Genomic DNA, 14794 nt, shown 5'->3' on the forward strand with positions numbered 1-14794 from the left:
TTTTCCCCCTTCCCTTTGTGCTTTCTTGTCCTCTCCCAGGTACCCAGATTGATGAAGGCGTTCGCTCAGCGAGCAAGCGCATCGTTGCGCCCCCGGGAGGCCGCTCCAACATAACTTCCCTGAGTTAAGTGTCCCTGCCGAGAAGGAGACAAAATCCCTGTTCAAGCAAAGGAAGAAAAATGGTTCATTGGTGTTTAAGAAGGAAAAGCAAATAAACCTGTTCTGAAGAATCAATAAGCCTCAAGCCTTATGTTTCACAGATGCTACTTGCTACCTAGCTTTAAAGATATTGCTTCATTTTGTTTTATGCATAGCCTTAAAATTCTGTTGTTGTTGTTGTGGGTTCAGTCGGGTTGTGTTTTTACTCTTCCTTTCTGTATGCATGCCGCTCAGACAGGTCGCTCGGTTCAGTGTGTTACTCATGTTGAACGCATGTGGGATGCTGCAGTGTGGGACAGCAGAATGACCCAGTGTGGGCAAACCGGCCAGGCAGGCGAAGTGGCGGGGGCCGGCCAAAGGCGCGGTGTGGGACGGGGAGGGCAGGTTCACTGGAGCTGGTGGGGGCAGGTGGGTCTGTGTCGTGTTCATGTCCTTTGTCTCCCAACGCTCATCGGCGTTTCACCACGAGGCCCATGGGGGAGCCCGAATCATCTCTGTAACAGCTGTCACAGCACCTCGTGTAAGGAGTTTTACTACTTTGTACACTTTATTAAAAAAAAAAGTTGTTCCTTCAAACAACTCATGTTGCTGGTTGGCTTTTTTCTTCCTCAGGCTGCTGCTGCTGAGCAGGGGTGGTGCAAAGCTGTGCCCCACAGCCCAGCAGGGCACCAGGAGGGGCTCTGGGCTGTGTTTGAGCTGGAGGAGCTACCGTGCAGGGACAGGCTGTTAGATGGAAACCATGCTGTGCTCGCTGCTATAGGTGTCAGGGTATTGGTGTAGCTTCTCGGGCAAAAGCAAAGGTATCAGCAAAACAGCGTGTTTCAAGTGTTTGTAAAAGCCTGTTCAGTTTGTCTGTCCTGTCTCTGCCTGCAGCCTGACCTGGCCATCACAAGCCGTTAACGCCTGGTGAGAGCTGCGCCTGTTATCTGTGTGGTGACAGAGACCAGCTCCGCACTGCCTGGGCAGGGTGTTCGGGTCTTCCCAGCTGGGGCTGGCTTGGAGGCTGTTTTCTGTGGGCACCTGTGAGTTAATGCTCCCCTTCTATCAAGCGGTGTTTACCAAACTGGGGGTCACAGCCTTCTAAAGCTTGCAAAGCATGCAAAAAAAAACCTGATTGTTTTTTAAATATTACAAAAATTAAGTGTCGATTTAGGCTGTGCTAAATAAATACACTTATTTTTTTCTTCCTTAAGTATTTGTTGACCTTGAAATACTTTTTTTTACATGCCTGCAATCCAGACAGGACAAGTTGTTCATGCAGCAGTCTTTATGGGGCCATGCCAGAATAGTTGTGCCAGGGGTGGGGAAGGCTGTTCATACTTAGAAGTTTTGTGAAGTTCTGCTATCAAGTAATTAAAGATTTTTTCCCTGTTGCCTGGTAGTGATTAAGCTGAGACTGTGCCTCTGTTTACAGAGGAAGAGGGGAAAGGAGACATGGTTTTAGAAGTCTTTGGGGAATTTTTAAAGATTCCATGTTCTTACCATTTAAGTTCTCGAGTGGTTTTTTTTGGTCAGCCAGTACAACGGTATTTATGCAGCAACAGATTTTTTCCCAGTGAGGAGCACGGCTAGTTTCCTTGTCTGGGGGCCCGGACAAACACATTTATGGTGTTATGAACCTCTCCACTACCTGCACCAGAGCAAGGTGATTGTAGCTGTGCGCTGAGTGAGGGACAGGTACAACTGTTGGCACAGTCCCTCTTGACCGCACCTGGCCCCAGACCCCCCAGACCTGGTGCAGGACTGCGCAAAGACAACAGAACAATGGAAAACGCTGCAGATGCTCTGGCTAGCCTCCCTGGGAATGGCAAGTCTGAAAGCAGAGAGACACAGAGACCTCTACCCTGCTTAGCAGTCTTATTGCTAGAAAGCAGGAATGGCTGAGGAAGGGGAGAGCAAGAACACAGCAATACTGATTTGGGTGTGCTGTGACTTAGCAGGAAAAGGTGGCTTTCCCATTGCAATGACCCCCTTTGAGGACTCTGATAACCACTTACTGGTGAACGAATTCCACTCCAGCTTTGCAGCTCCCTAGATGCAAAAGGGTCATGATTTCCCAGTTGGTTGCTTCCACGGTAGCAGCATACAGTGATGCTGCTGGCCCCTGCTCCCTAGCCCTGCACACACACATTGTGCTGCAACTATGCCAAGAGCCTGACCTGAGCAAGTAAAACCAGGCTACCAGGCACAGCATGTGGAAGGAGGTGGTGGTACGGCAGTGCATCAGTCCATGCGCCTGCGGGGTACTTGACAGCTGCGCAGAGGAAACCAGGGCACGCTGCACAGTGAGTGCTGCAGCCCTCGGTCCCTGTAGCCTTCACCCAAAACTGGCTTCCCCTTACCCTGGTACCTTCATGTGATGGCAGCAAAGAAACTGCTATAGTCACCTAAAACTGGGGGGCTGCTTATCTTTATCATACAGAGGTGAACGTACATACTGCCATGGCACCATGTCAGGAAGAGGATGCGCAGGGCAAGTCAGAACAGGCCCCCGAGGAGGTGCTTGCATTGCTGTGCCAGCATTCTCCCTGTACCCTACCTGTTAACAAAGATAACAGGAGCTTTTGGTGCATTTGGTGTCACTCATATCTCTGTTCGAAATTACTGCCAAAAAAAAAGCCAGATGGGTGAAAGCAGTGCAGAAGCTGTCCTGTGGGCATTGCAGCCGGCAGGGTGGAGGCACAGAGGCAAACACCAGAGCTCTCTTAGAACAGAGGGAGCAGAGCGGGGACTCCCCCAGCATTGCCCACCACAAACCTGGCTGCTCAGAGAATCCATCCCCCAGAGGTGGTGCGAGAGGGCCTGGATGGGGCCCTGTACAGACCCATCGTGACCATGCTGGACTGCCCTGCTCGGCCTTTCTGCAGCACAGATGTGCTCCGCTGCATCCCCCAAGAGCAGAGGGGTCAGCACGGAGGGGAGACCCAGCCATCTGACTCAATCCGCAGGAAGGCTCATGAGCTGGTCTGAGCAGGGGAAGGTGTGACTGCTGCGCCCCGGCAGTCAACCTGTTCATGCAGTGAGGTCATACGCTAGCCAGGGAGCAGCCGGTGGTGGGACACCCCACCACCACCATTGTAGGAGGGACCAGAAAGTGGGAGACACCTAAATAAAGCTTCTTTTTAAGCATGAACTATTACTGAGCTGCTCGGTGCTGGGATGCCAACTACATGCCACTGCAGAGGCAGAACAGGCAGACAGGACATTCTGGTCAGTTGCTTGGATGGGCAATCCCCTGCCTTGGATTCAGGCATGCTTGGGTGGAGCAGAGGCTCCTCTTCCAGCAGTCACAGGGATGGCTGCTTGCCTGTGCACATGCGTAAACCACACATTTCCCAAAGCAAAGCAGACAGCCATCATCAGATCAATGAGAGAGGGATTATTCATGTGTCAGTCTATTAGAAGCAGCTGTGAAGACCACTGGGAAGTCTACTGCACACAATCTGTGTCAGTAACGGACCAACTCCATGGCTCCATAGGCAGAGGGTGTCTGAAAGTCTTCAGCCAGGGGAAAAGCAGATTTAAACAGAGTCCAGTAAAGTCCTAGTGGGCTCTAGGCAGAAGGAACACCCATTCTGCCTTGCCATGCAAGCGATCTCAGAAGTAACACTGGCTTTTCATCATCTGGGAAGGAGCCTCTCATTTGCTGTTGGTTTTATTCAGATTTTTTTTTCAGCTGATCAGGTTTAGTCAGAGAGAAAGACAGGAACGCACAGGGGATACAAAGAACACCATTGGGTAAATGGGAGGCAAACGGTTCATCATGCATTCGTTATATTGCTGAGAAGAGGAAAAAATGTCAAATAAGGAGGTGAAACCTCAGGTCTGCCCAAGCATTAAATAATAGCATCATTCCCAGCATTACTGTAATAGAAATCCTTTGGCCAATCTCAGTCTTGGCAAAGACGGCACCAGGAGTACAGCTGTTCCTGCAAACAGTAGCTGCTTCAATCGTGTGATTTCAATGGTAGAGAGATTAAAAATACACCTCTGGTGTTGGAAGCCAAAACCCATCAGATTCAGTGAGCTGCAGCAGTTTAATGTGATGGTGAATGGGTTTTTCAGGCTGGCCTGGAAAAGCATCTGGATGCCGGTTATTCACCAGCACCTGGTTGTTACTTCTTCATTTCCACATCTGTCTGCATGCGAGAACAGGTACAGGAACCAGCACCGAGAGAGGAGGAAACCTTTGCTGCCTCCTCCCAGCTAAGGAAGGAGATCATCGCCACTTCCAGCCCTCCCTGCCCATACTCACGGGATGTTTGCAGGAAGCATCTGTAAGCAAAGGCCACCTTTGTCTCTATGCACTGGTGGAGACCCTGCAGCTGAGAGCAGGCTCTTCCAGCTGGAGCCATCAGCTGTGAGCACCTGCAGGAGTCCCGACCTCCACAGAGCCTGGACCCACAGTGCTGTAGCGGACCCACCACCAAGACTGATACTAGCAATGACACCTCTACAAACAATGCACGCTCAGCCCTTCAGTTACGCTGCTGGCAGTCGCCTGGCAGGCAGCACCAAGGGCTCTGATGCTGGCTAGCCAAGCTGAAAGGGTCAATACTGAGTGTCTCATCCATTTTCACACAGTCACATTCCTGCCACCAAGAAAGGCAAAATGATAGGATTTGAGTCTAACTGACTGTGGCAAATTGCAGAGGCAGCACCCACAGCCTCCCCCCCACCCCACGCCCAGGATCCGCCGGCTCTGGAGTGGAAGGCAGAGGGAGTGGGTGCCCCAGTTCCTGCCCAGCCTCCCTGCGCGATCGGCAGTGTCCTGGCAGCGTCCTGGCAGCAGTGGACAAGTCCGATGGTCCAGCACTGTGAAGGTGTGCGGGTGGGTGTGCACCGACCCCACAAGGAAAGCTCCAGAAGGGGCTGTGCTGCTCTCAGAGGTTGTTGTTTTGATTGTCCTCCTTGTACGCACCTCTGCTTTTTGCCAGTGTTATTGTCTGGATGTCGTTGTGGTGGTGTCTCACCCTTAGGGAAAGAAAGGGATGGTCGAGCTGCGAGGAAAAGCCCAGGCGGGGCCAAGGCCCACACAGTGCTGCGGCTGCCTGGGAGCATTCGGTTCCCTGGCACGAGCCGCCACTCGCCCCGCAGGGGCTGCGCTGAGCCCCTGCAGCACCAAGCCCCCACAGCACCGAGCCCCTGCAGCACTGAGCCCCTGCAGCGCCAAGCTCCCGCAGCCATGAGCCCCTGCAGTGCCGAGCCCCTGCAGCGCCAAGCCCCCGCAGCACTGAGCCCCCGCAGTAACAGTCTGCCTGCGCAAACGGGGCAGTTAATGCAGTTCGCGACTGTGGGCCCAGCCCTCCACCTGAAGAACAGAAATGCCGTGTCAGTCCCCGGCAGATGACAGATCAACCAGCATTCTCCAGTACCTGCTCTCCTCAACTGCCTCGTTAGTAAGCTCCTAACCCCGCATCTGGAGCATTTGCCAAGATGGCCCAAAACCCAAGTCTGTCAAAGGCTTTGACAAGGGCCAGAGTCTCTGATGCTGCCTCCGTATCGATACTTACTTTTCTCTGTTGAAAACAATGAAGTCCCTCTGGAGCATCTCTAGGTGCTTTTGAAGATGGCAGGCCTTTCACATTCGAATAGAAAAATAAACAGATGGGGAGTAAATTTGCAGTTGACACAGCAAGACATTACAAGAACAATTTCAAGGCGCTATAGAGATATCTTTAGGTATAGAGCATCTTTAGCACTGCAGCAGGGAGAATGGCATTAAGACTCTCCTCTCATACAAAACCAGTGTGTATATGTGCTGCCTTCCACCAAGATGTAGACGTCTTGGGAATAAAGTTGGGCACAAGGGAAAAAGTGGTCTGTTTAAACAGTTTGCTGTGATCTTGATCTGTGATCTTGCTGTGAGTGCTAGATGGCACTCAGCTTTCTTGGAAAATGAGAGAATTTCTTGCACCTGCATGCTTGCACCTGCTTGCTCTCACCTGGGAAGAATTGCTTTTGCTGGTGTCTTTCTCCTTCTTAGCCAAGCGTTTTTTTTTCTTGTGAAGAGGTTTGGATTCTAGGATCATTTCTTCCAGTTCAAAGGTTGGGTCACAGTTTAGCCTGCCTTTCTGGAGGGGAGAGAGAGGTGACCTTAAGAGATCAGAGCCCATCTTGAAGAGTCTCTCATAAATTGGAGAGCATCTGGGAGCTGAATTTTGTAAAAAATAAACTACTTACAACTGCACACATCATCAGAACACCTGCTGTACTTCCTACATACAGTTCCCTCAGCCAGGGGACATTGTCAAGGTGTGGCAATTGCTCTTTTTGTGCTCACTGCTTCTACTCAGCCCTTTGGCTGCTCCGAAGTGACTGCGAGGATGAGGACTGCGTGTCTCTGCTGGGCTGTGCCTCTGCTGGGAGGAGCAGAGCAGCCTGCAAAACTGGTTTTAAAGCAATACATGTACACCCACCACAGAGAAAACCACCAACAGAGGGGGAAAATACATACAATTAGCAAATAGTCATAGTTTAGCCCAACTTCTGTTTGGCTGAAAAACAGTCAGAGTAACGCTGCACACAACAGCCCTTGGATTATTTTCCATAAGGGTTATGTTACTTCTGTGATGCTTTAATCCAATTAAAAAAGGTTCAGAAACACTAATCTATTGTATTTGTTATTTTACTACGGATAATGGGCTTGTTAGGGAGACTCATTACAGGAAGAAATAGTTATCATAAAATGGCAGGTAATCTCCAGGCTGCTAATGAGCCTGTCTGTTCATTGGTTATTTGCATCTGAAGAGCAAGTCCTATGCAGGGCTGCTAAGAAATGCGGTTCAGTGCAGGACGGCTCACAAGCACTGTCAGTGTGTGTTTAATCTAGCATGCCATGGACAGTATGGAGTGTGCAAGACCAGTTCTGCATCCAGAAATTCCGGGAATATTATAAACAGAGAAGATCAATTTTGGGGCACCTGCACTTTGTAGTCATCCTCCATTACTCTTTACTACACCCACAGGAAAGTGAAAATTTTGCCCTTGCCTCTCTTTTCCCCTGTACCTTATGACATCTGACATTCTTGTGCAAATTTGTAAGAATTTCCCATGACGTGGTGCCAGCCACGAGGGCAGGCTGCAGCATCTAACGCTTGGCTGCACTGAGAACCTTTTAAATTAAAATTGCCTTACTGTGGGAATGAATTCTGGCATTATCCTTTTCTGGAGAATGGCATCCCAGTTCACATCTGACAGATATGGAAAGTTCTGGATATCTTTCAGCTGAGAAAAACGCTTCTCGGGGTTCAGCTCAAGCAACTGCAGCGAGAGTTAAATGGTAGAGGTGAGAAAGTGAGACCCTGAGATGTGAAATCAGAGATTAGGTACATACAGATGTGTCTGTGGGAGAGTTATACCAGGTAACAGCTGCGGCAGGGACATGACCATCAGACTTTTGAGCGTATCTGTCAGTAGCTGCTTTTTTTGAGGAAGAGCTGGTTTTGCCCGTGGCGAGTGGGACTGTCAGAGGGAGCCAGGGAACCGCTGAAGGCTGTGGTGATGGCGCCCAGTTACAGAGGCCCCGGGGACGGAGCTCCAGGACAGCTTTGCCTGTCACTACTAAGTGCGAGGCTGAGGCAGGTTTCCAGTTTGGGCAGGACCGCAGAGTCGGCTGTGCCTTACCCTGTGACAAGGAGCAGCTGCTGTGCACACAGCGGCCTCTGCCTCCATCACTGGGGCTCAGGGAGGCGTCCCAGGGACACCCCGCTGAGCGCAGCGCGCGTTGCAGTGCCTGGGGCCAGCCACCCTGCTCCCATCCCGCACCATCCGCTGTCCCTGTGGGTCAGGTGCTCCGCTGAATGGGGCTCGGGACACACAGCGCTGGTGACACTCTGCATGAACACCAGCACTTTGAGTGGGTGCCTCTCTTCTGTTGCTCTGGCTCAGATTCCCTTCACCAGCATATGCCAGTGGCTCACAATCTTTAACCCTGCTTATTCTCATTTTTATGAACAACTTTTATCCCCGTGTTAGGAGCAGGCAATGAGGCGGCAGTGACATTAAACAATTTATCCAAGGTTAAAAATAACCATTTGTTTCAGAATGGGGAGTTAAACTCATGCCTTTGTGTTCCCAATTTAATACTATATCAGTAAACCATCCTGTTTTCTCACTCTAATAATGGGATATTCCTAAGTATAATTCCAGTGTGAAATAATGGATTCACATTACTTATTTTCAGCATTTTTTTTTAACATTTCTGTAGGAATTACTTGTGTGAAAGGAAATGACTAAGGTTTGTCTCTGAAGTTCTAGGATTCAACATCGCATAAACTCCTGATAGTATGCACTTCGAAAATCTAGCAGGAAAACCAGACGATCCAAACCCTCTGGAAAGAGGTGGATAAGGTGACCCCCTAAATCTCCTGTCTCGTGCTGGCGTGCAGCTGGGTGTGGGCAGCGAGGGCTGCGCAGAGTGTGTGGTACGCAGAGACATCCCTCAGCAGTCATTTCCTTCTGCAGAGCTCTGTGCTCCGGTCCGAATGTGAGTGATGCGGCTCTGCCACGAATGATAATTTGCCTTGAACATTAATAAATACAAAAATTCACGGGAGATGTTTGAGCCAGGGCAGAACCACAGTTGGCCTCATATATAATACATCTGGCTGTTAAACCAGGTGCAAAGGGGCACTTGGAAATTTAAACCATTGTGACATTGCATTATTTATTCACAAGGGAGCCTATATGGCTTGCGGCATGTTGTGGTCCAGGGGAAAAAACTTCCAACCTAACAACACAGAGGACATCTGCAGTAAATATCCCTATATTACTGTTAAGCTTAATGAAATATTAGCTCCATTTAAGTTTAAGCAAATGGAGATATTCTTCAATTTTCTTCTTGGAAAATATGCCATGATTCTACCTCCGCAAAGAACTGATGTCTCATTTTCATTAAAAAGTTTGAGAATATTTCATTAGAGATGACAAAATACTTCTACATACTGTTTGGAACAAAAAAAAGATGAAAGCTACATTAAGTACTACTTTATTGCCTACACCTATTTGAAAATTAGAAAACTATTTACGTACTTTCCAAAATTTGCAGCTAGTGCTGTTATGCAGGGTTCAGTATTTCAGCTTTGCTGCCACTGTATGCAAACAGTGTCTGACACTGTCAAGCAATAGTTTTGTTTGTTGAAGATACGGCTTCACTTCAAACATGATTTCAGCTTCACAATTATTTCAGTAAAGATTCTGAAGCAATTTCGATAACAGCTTTATTAAAAAATAATTACACTGGTGCATAAACCACATGGCACCAAAGGATTTCAATAGTATCAGCACTTCTTGCAAATATTTTCATTATTGGGAAAAATGTTTTTTAAAAACAAACAAAAAAAAGCGCGATTTCTTGGCCAAATTCATTGACACATATATTAATATCTACTTCTAAGCTACAGCATTCCAGAGAGACAAAGTTATAGGATAAAGTCTGGAAGCAAAGACTGCATGTGTCCTTAAGAAGAGATGCACTAGCAGCAGCCGCACTTGCCAGCATGAACTTCATTCCCATCAGTCCAGGATGCAGTATTGCTCGCTGTTTATTACATTACTGTGGCCACAACATTAAAAGCCGGGTATTTGTCATACAGTACCATCTGAAGGTCACTAACACTGGGTGTGGACACAATTTGCAATGAATCCCCGCCATTTACTGCAAAGGCCACAAAGCATGGTGGAAGGACTCGGCTGTTTTTAGCAGGCGCCTGGACACAACACATCCCAGCCCCTAAGCCATCCGCCTCCACGGCTGCTCTCACCTTTTTGATTAGCGACACCATGTCTGTGGACCAAGCAGCAGGGTACATCACTGTAGCCGTCTTGAACACATGAGCGATTTCATTTGTGGAAGTGTTGGAGCGAATATGATATGGCCTCTGTGAAAAATGCCACAAGGAAAGCATTTTAATTCATTTTTTCAGACTCCTTGGGAAATCTTTTTAGAGCAAAGAAGCTCCAAACAAAGTCTCTGTACACTCCCCAAGTCTCCCGTTGAAAGTCTCTCCCTGTGTGATCGTAGCTCAGTTGAAAAGAACAAATTAATAATGTCAGCAAGAGCAACGATAATAACTAGATATTTAAACAGCATGACAGATAGGAGGCAAAACCCCAAAGTCAGAGTCATTAGCCAGCTTGTGTTTGCTTGGCCTTTTCCATATTTGTATCTTAAAGGGCTATCAAAAAGGATGTTATATATATCGTGCTATGGTTAGAGCATTCCCAATATTCCCCATGAAATGGGCACTGTTTCCAGTTTTTCACTCATGTTGGCAATGACACAAGTAAAAAGGAGAAGGATTTCTCCCACCTATCAAATCAGCCGAAAAAATAATGTCCCAGGAATGGTTACAAGTCCCGGCTGTGACATCAGGCTGCAGGATGACCCATCCCTTCTGCCCCATGAGCAGTGTCAGGGCAAACGGGTGGCTTGGGCGCCTCTGAGGAGTACGTGTCTGCACACCGCCGGCAGGAGCGGAGCCAGGCCACTGCCTTCCTTTGAAACAGAGTTTATGATGGTAGTGTTTCCATTTTGAAAGATTTTTGATTCCCAGATTTTTACGGTAATGGGGGGGGGGGGGGCAGTGAGGGTGTTAAACGTACATTTAAAAAATAGTATCTGTAAATTGTGAGATCAAATCAGGTGCATCGTGCTTAACAAGTACCGACACTAGGTGGACCTCAAGGTCTCCCTTCACTACCCCCATGCGGCAACTGCCACTGGTGCCACCATCTTATCATGGCTGTGCCATCAGGTTTGAACACCTAACAGCATTTCTACTCCCATCTTTGGAAATAGTGCCATCAAGCCAAAAGCCAATGTGATGACAAGCCCTGCAATTCATTTAACGTTACAAATGGAAAACTCAGGTATTACATTAATATGTTCACAGGAGGCACATGGCTTCAGTTACCCAACAGGTCAGACAACCATGTCGTCTTAATGTGTACTAACTTGATCACTCACAATTTGAAATACCCGAATTCATTTGAAAATCTGTTCTTTAAAATATATTCATCAAAACATTTTTTTGTCATTCTGCAAAGATTGATGATTGAATGTCTTAAAAACGTGTTTTGCATACTTGTACTGAAAGAAGACATTTCCTAGCCTCACAAGATTTTAAACAACAATTTGCTTGGAAAAATGTAATTCAAATAATTTTGTCCCACCTTTTTTTACACAACATTTCCAAAACACTAATCTAATCGTCTGTCTACAAGGCTGTCAGCAGCAGGACACTGACATGACAGGCAGGGATTGTGCTTTATTAGTAATTTACACATTGTGATTTGCTTTTGCTCAAACTGCTCAGTCTTATTTTTTTTTCTTATCAGATTTTTCTTAAAGTTTTCTTTTTTTCCTTCAGGACAGGAGCTCAAAGTAAACTATATTGCAGCCCAAACTTCAGGAGTTGTCACTCTTTTGCATTGCCCAGCTTACGCCAACCCAGAGGCCCTCGGGCGCAGCGGGGAACTGTCGCAACGTGCTGTTCTGTATTGCGACAGCTTCTCTGAGCTCTTAGCTGTGATGACAAGAACCCTGGTGAAGATGTGGTTTCTGCTTCCTATGCTGTAATAACCCTTAAAGCCTTGAATTTGGCATGGCCCTTTCATCCATGTTAAAAAGCATTAACCTTTCCAATGGAGTGTTTAAGGAAAGAGACAGACGGACGGGGACAGGAGCCGCGCGCACAATACCCGGGTCCTGAGTAGCTCGTAGGCAGTGATTCCCAATGACCACCAGTCCACAGCGAAGGAATAGCCGGTAGGTTTTGTGGAGTTAAACATTTCAGGTGCTGCGAAATACAGAAAAAGGAAAGTTTGCCTTGCTGCAATCTGGAGTGGAAATCAGCAACACAGAATGCTTGATCCATGCCATAGAGAGCATCCCTGCTATTCTGCCTAGTACACAAAGTAGCATATTACCCATGACCATACCTTTTATAGTTTCTGCTATCTTCTTCAGAACAATGGCACATGGCTGGCACGTTGGTCCTTTACTGAAACACCACTGGGGTGGACACGATTCAGAACGCATGGGTTTCCTTACAGCAACTCATTTTTTGGTCTTTGTCAGGTTCCTCGACGGCTGTCTCAGCCTTGCAATGCAGAAGAATCCCACAGCGAGGAGCCTCAGCGTGGAGGGAAGCGCAAACACCCGCGTGTGCAAACCACCCTGATCTCCCACCCGGAGAAGCACGGCACAGCCCGCTGCTGCTGCTTCCTGCAGCTGCACAGCAGGACCTGCCGACCTCGTGTCCTGCTCGGTACTGAGCACCATCTCGGTGCGAGCCAGACCTGACCCAGTTCCCAGCACGCCAGCTTAGCCCAGATATTTGCCTGCCCTGGGAACAGGCACGCCTTGAAACCTTGACCCTGCTGACTAACTACATCTGCGTTTAGCATGGTATGAAACATTTTCTACTGTGTTAAAACCCAAACATGCGTTTTAGCTCCTCTGTGCCTTACCATCCCCACCAGTGAAACAGGACTGTCAGTAATTTCTACTTCAGTGGATTGTTACAAAACTTAATTGATTAATGTGTGTAAATGATGGGATGGGCTTGAGAAACAGGTGTGCTATCACCTTTGTAACTGGGATGTTTAATGTTTGATAAACACAATCCCCTCCACGTGGATGTCTCAGTGCTTCTCTGCCCACAAAGCCCAAAAAGAATAAACTCCTTTTGCTGACACAGGACTCGCCCGTTATCCCACAGTAAATGCACTTTGGAATGAGGACTAACACTAATTCACTGAATCTAGGCATAAAATTGGCCTATCTCCTCACCTCCCCCAGAAAGTCTCTCTGCCCTCACCTAGTGCTCAGTAGATCTTCACGTTGGAAAGCTGTTCCCGTCCCACTCATACTCTTCTTTGTTCATAGTTAAAGTACTTACTTCAATTTGGCAGGGCCCAAATACAGCCTCCCAGTGAATGAACGCAGCTCTTTAGAAACATTAATACGCAGCGTAAATGTAGACATAGTGCCAACTGCACCCTTGGCAGGGAAAAGCAAATTTAAACTGAACGAAGCCTGAGAGCCACAGCTTTTTAGGAGGAGGTTACCAGGCTAATAGGAAGTGGGTGGAGGCACAGACTGAAATGCTCTTTCTTAGCCAATAAATTTCCCTTTGGAGATTAAGGAAAAAAAATACTGTAGGACTTTTGTGTGAGCTGGGAAGCAAGAATTCTCTAAAAAACAAAACAGGGAGCAATGCTTTCTTTTTGTGCATGTTTTCCTTTTTAAAAGGATTGCACTGGTGGTGCAAAGGTGAAAGGTCAATTTGGTCATCTTGATAAAAGGAGATTCCCAGGGGATTCCCCTAAGGGGTTTGGCTATGCAATAGCTGCAGGGAGGCTGCATTATTTAGGTCTGAGAGGCAGTGTTACTGTATATGAAAGTATGTATTTTGCATGGAGGGGTTGTGTTAGCCGTATAGAAATGCTTTTGAGTGTTTTTGTTTCACTTAGGAAAGTTGAATTTATGGTTACAAACACTTTTCTGTGTAATATTTGCACAGGAGTTCTTTTAGCATTAGCTCAGGATACTTCTCTCCGGTTCATTACCTGCACCCTCTGGGCCCAATTCCTCCCAGGTATGTCAATGTTATCTTGCTTTATGTTTATTAACTGTGCTTGCGTGGTAAGTATCAAGTGGGTCTCTTGCTGTCTGAAGAGTCAGCTGCTTCGCTGACTTGACCAGTATATGAATATAAGTAAGTTTTCTGTACTCCCCTTATAAAAGGGAAAAGGTAAAAAAAGCAAAATTTTTTTGAGTAGTAGTGAAATGAGGTCTGCATAGGGAGCAATCACTGTGTGGCTTCCTTCCGTGCGCACGTGTTGATTTGTTCATGAAAACTGTTTCTCCAGCTGATCCAAGGCTGCCATGGAGTGATCCACCCACTGCAGAGCCACTTTGCTCTGGGAGAACATCCCCCCCCATGCACTCCTACAGCTGCCTGACAAGTTTTCTTGCCTGGGACTGGTCCCACTGCCTGAAGATAAAAAACCTTCCTTAAAAACTACTTTTTTTTTTTTGTTTGTGAACTGAAGAAAGAAGGGAAGGGTATGGTATACAACTATAGCAACCAGCCCAGCTACTCAGTTCCGTGGGCACCCGGAGGCTGGTACCATGCTCTCATAGGACCAACCCTGTGCTCTGTACACCACGGGCAGGTCAGCGTGCGAATATGCTGAGCACTGGAGAACTGACTCAACAGCCCTCCAGAGCCTGGCTGCGGCTTTTCCTTCTGTACACCTCCATTTCCAGGGCTGCATGTGGCTGTTTTTCACTTGTTGGTGGAAATAACCACATCTACTGCTACCGGCAACATAGGTACAATAGGAGGGGTTTTCAGAAAGACTAAAAAATTGGCTCAGCAATTATCTTCCAATTGTGGTGGCCACTTCTGCACCAGCTGTGCCACCCTTTCCTACAGGCAATGCACATCCATCACCGCTGTGCTCTGCAGACCCAGTTACAACTGCCCTCCTGTCCTGCTGTTTGAAGACATGATGCTGTCCTCAGCGGTAGAGATCAGAGCTAAAGCCTCACTCGCCTCTTTCTGATGTGGGTCTGGTATCAGCACTGCAATGCTTTCAACTGTGTCAGCCTGACACCAGAATA

General features: G+C 47.7%; 2 protein-coding genes across 4 annotated transcripts in view; one reads left to right on the plus strand and one right to left on the minus strand.

Annotated features, from left to right (window-relative positions):
* The window catches only part of DPYSL3 (dihydropyrimidinase like 3), a 43754-nt gene extending 43024 nt beyond the window's left edge, over positions 1-730 (plus strand). For both annotated transcript variants that reach the window (XM_059825141.1, XM_059825142.1), the window contains exon 14: positions 40-730. In XM_059825141.1, the coding sequence (XP_059681124.1) occupies positions 40-128 (89 nt within the window). In that variant the 3' untranslated portion in view covers positions 129-730. The remainder of the gene's footprint in view (positions 1-39) is intronic.
* A 3447-nt stretch (positions 731-4177) lies between these two features.
* The window catches only part of STK32A (serine/threonine kinase 32A), a 35789-nt gene continuing 25172 nt past the window's right edge, over positions 4178-14794 (minus strand). The window contains exons 8-13 of one of the 2 annotated variants that reach the window (XM_059825257.1): positions 11863-11960; positions 9924-10040; positions 7297-7422; positions 6105-6233; positions 5673-5737; positions 4178-5133 (exon numbers count right to left, since the gene is read on the minus strand). In XM_059825257.1, coding sequence (XP_059681240.1) covers positions 5043-5133; positions 5673-5737; positions 6105-6233; positions 7297-7422; positions 9924-10040; positions 11863-11960 — 626 coding nt within the window. In that variant the 3' untranslated portion in view covers positions 4178-5042. The remainder of the gene's footprint in view (positions 5134-5672; positions 5738-6104; positions 6234-7296; positions 7423-9923; positions 10041-11862; positions 11961-14794) is intronic. The other variant, XM_059825258.1, reaches the window with a different exon arrangement.

Source organism: Gavia stellata, chromosome 16 (assembly GCF_030936135.1).
Source record: "Gavia stellata isolate bGavSte3 chromosome 16, bGavSte3.hap2, whole genome shotgun sequence".
NCBI lineage: Eukaryota > Metazoa > Chordata > Aves > Gaviiformes > Gaviidae > Gavia > Gavia stellata.